Source organism: Glycine max, chromosome 13, assembly GCF_000004515.6.
Source record: "Glycine max cultivar Williams 82 chromosome 13, Glycine_max_v4.0, whole genome shotgun sequence".
NCBI classification, from domain to species: Eukaryota; Viridiplantae; Streptophyta; class Magnoliopsida; order Fabales; family Fabaceae; genus Glycine; species Glycine max.
This window is the reverse complement of record NC_038249.2, coordinates 25,712,175-25,714,673: the sequence shown is the minus strand read 5'-3', so window position 1 is coordinate 25,714,673 and position 2,499 is coordinate 25,712,175. Positions and strand designations below refer to the sequence as shown.

General features: G+C 36.4%; 1 protein-coding gene across 1 annotated transcript; it reads right to left on the bottom strand.

Moving 5' to 3' along the window:
• Nucleotides 1-396: 396 nt before the first annotated feature.
• LOC100782443 (ethylene-responsive transcription factor ERF024) lies at nucleotides 397-2,192 on the bottom strand. The gene is made up of 2 exons (XM_003541400.4): nucleotides 1,601-2,192; nucleotides 397-1,278 (listed from the first exon to the last, which is right to left on the bottom strand). Exons 1-2 carry the CDS (start codon nucleotides 1,860-1,862, stop codon nucleotides 929-931), a joined length of 612 nt encoding a protein of 203 aa, XP_003541448.2. The 5' UTR covers nucleotides 1,863-2,192; the 3' UTR covers nucleotides 397-928.
• Between the last annotated feature and the right edge of the window lie 307 nt (nucleotides 2,193-2,499).

Genomic DNA, 2,499 nt, shown 5'->3' with positions numbered 1-2,499 from the left:
TCCAAATTCTTAAAATGTATTTTTTTCCTCATTTTAATTAATTTTATGCTGTAGAACCAAACTACCGAATCCTGATCACAGTGAGGAGCTTTAAAATGGATTTGAAGCTATAATAGAACTTTAGGGCAACGTTTGAATATACACACTGATCTTTTCTTTTTTAACATGATGAGATATGATATTAGAACTTGTTTTTGTCCACAGAATGGAGTTAAAGTAGTTTCTGACATATTTGGACGGTTTACTAGTTGATCAAGGTAGAAAATAGATTACCAAAAACCTTTAAAACCCTGGTGCTTGGTGTGTCGGAAACAACCAACGTCAAATACTTGTCTCCGTTTTTGTTTCTCTTTCCTTATCCCTTCAGTTAAAAATTGGCACTTATAGCTAAATGAATAAATAACAATAAGGAAACCGTGTTTATTATTTTTTAATCATATAACAATTTCTGGCTAGTGAGATAATTAAAATAAGAGATAGAAAACAGAAGGAGGTTGATTGATTAATTTAATCCTTATTCTCAAGCTAAAGGCAACAATATTATCAGTAACACATGGCCAAAAAGGTTATTTAACACATCAAACATCACATAATATAAACGAAAAGAAAAACCTACAAAACAACCCTAGAAGCAAACACCCTCAACTTAGAGAGCGCTAGCTGTACCTATACATAAGGGAACAAAAAACAAAACAAAAAAATAGAACCAAAAGAAAAGAAAATTATACTAACACTAACACTACTCTTAACACACATTACATTAATTTCGTCACGGCCAAGCAAAAGCTTTGATGTGAGAGTTCGCCCACAATTCATTACAGGGCAACTTTTATGCTCCCTTTTTTCTTTTTCTTCAAGCATTACTTATGCAACATATAGTTATATATTAATACTAAATTAAGAAAAGGGGTTTAATTATTAATTTATTTTAAGGGAAATTCCACAGGCTTGTCTCTTGTTCGGTGTTTTCTGGGCTATTCGGTTCCAAACCAATGTCAAAAGGAGGAGGACTAAGCAGCATTCCCTGAGCCATGTTGACAAGAACATTAGGCATGTCAAAGATCAAGTCCTCATCCACAAATTGGTTACCCATCCCAGTTGGATTCTCTTGCCCCTCTGAAATGTTATAATTCCCTGTTTGTGTCCTCATAGAATCCTTTGCTGCTCCAGCAGCCGCCGCCGCGGCCGCAGCTGCCACCTGAATGTCGCGTGCAGAAAGCGAAGCGGGGACAGGAAGGGAAGAAGCTGAGTCAGGGAAGTTGAGCCCAGCATCCTTACCTATAAACAAATACATGCATCACCGTGATATTAAAAAAAAAATATAAATCATTATCATCATAAATCATTTTATAATGTTTACAAAATTTTAAAAAGTATCAATTCAACTCTTTTTTTAGGTTATTTTTGGTTAATTAAGAAACAATGTCTGTTTCTATATATATTATACATGCTTCTATGTCTCTAGATATACTAGATTTTTAAAATATTTTGTTTTTAAAAAGTCTAAAAATTTCATAGAAGAATATCCATCAAGAGTATCGGTATGAGATAGGGATAGTGAAGCAAATTAAAATATGATGTTTCATGAATATATCCTTACCCTTGAGAGCCAACGCAGCCACGTCATAGGCCACCGCCGCCATTTCTGGCGTGGGGAACGTGCCTAACCAAATTCTGTTAGGTTTCTTGGGCTCGCGAATCTCCGACACCCATTTTCCGCTGTTCCTACGCCTCACTCCGCGGTACCTACCGGATTCCGAAGAGCCTCTGCTGCTGCTGGTTGCATTGCCGGAATACATGGTGCCTATGTGTGTGAAAATTTGTGTTGAGAGTGGAATTGGAAGGCAATTCAGGGAAGCCATTTATGGGGGTGAGTTTATCGAAGGCTGGAGAAGAAGTTGCGGAAGAAAGTGCAAACCAGTTGTTGCTGAATTGCGGCGTGTGAAGGGTTTCGGGTGTAAGCCAGCTTGGCGTTGGGAAGGAAGGATATCTGGGTTGGAAGAGCGTGTTCTGTTACAAAATTAACTTAAAAAATAATAATAATAAAAAAGAAACAAAGATAAAAGAAAGAAACTGAAATGAATTCGCTTATCCAACGTCAAATTTGTCCAACAGTGATATTTCAATTTGTCAAATATTGTATAACATCACTAAACCACTGTTTTCCTTTTTCAATTATTTCCAACAAAGATTTTCGAGAACATAAAACATGGATATCTTCTCATTGATATAATTAGTGCAGCGACATGTGTTTGGGACAGCACAAAGGAATACACATTATTACTGACGTGGGAATCTCTTGGATGGCAAATTAAATTTAAAACAAGGACGAGGTTTATTCTTTTCTAGTTTTCTTCCATCTCTCATAGTCTTTTCGTCGTGTTTTTAGTCTCCAACCAATTAATTAGGTAGGGTTTTGTGATGTTGCCGCAACTGATCCATGAGCATTCATTCAGAGACAGCATAGTCAAGTGCTAGTTTTGTTTCGCCAACAACTTG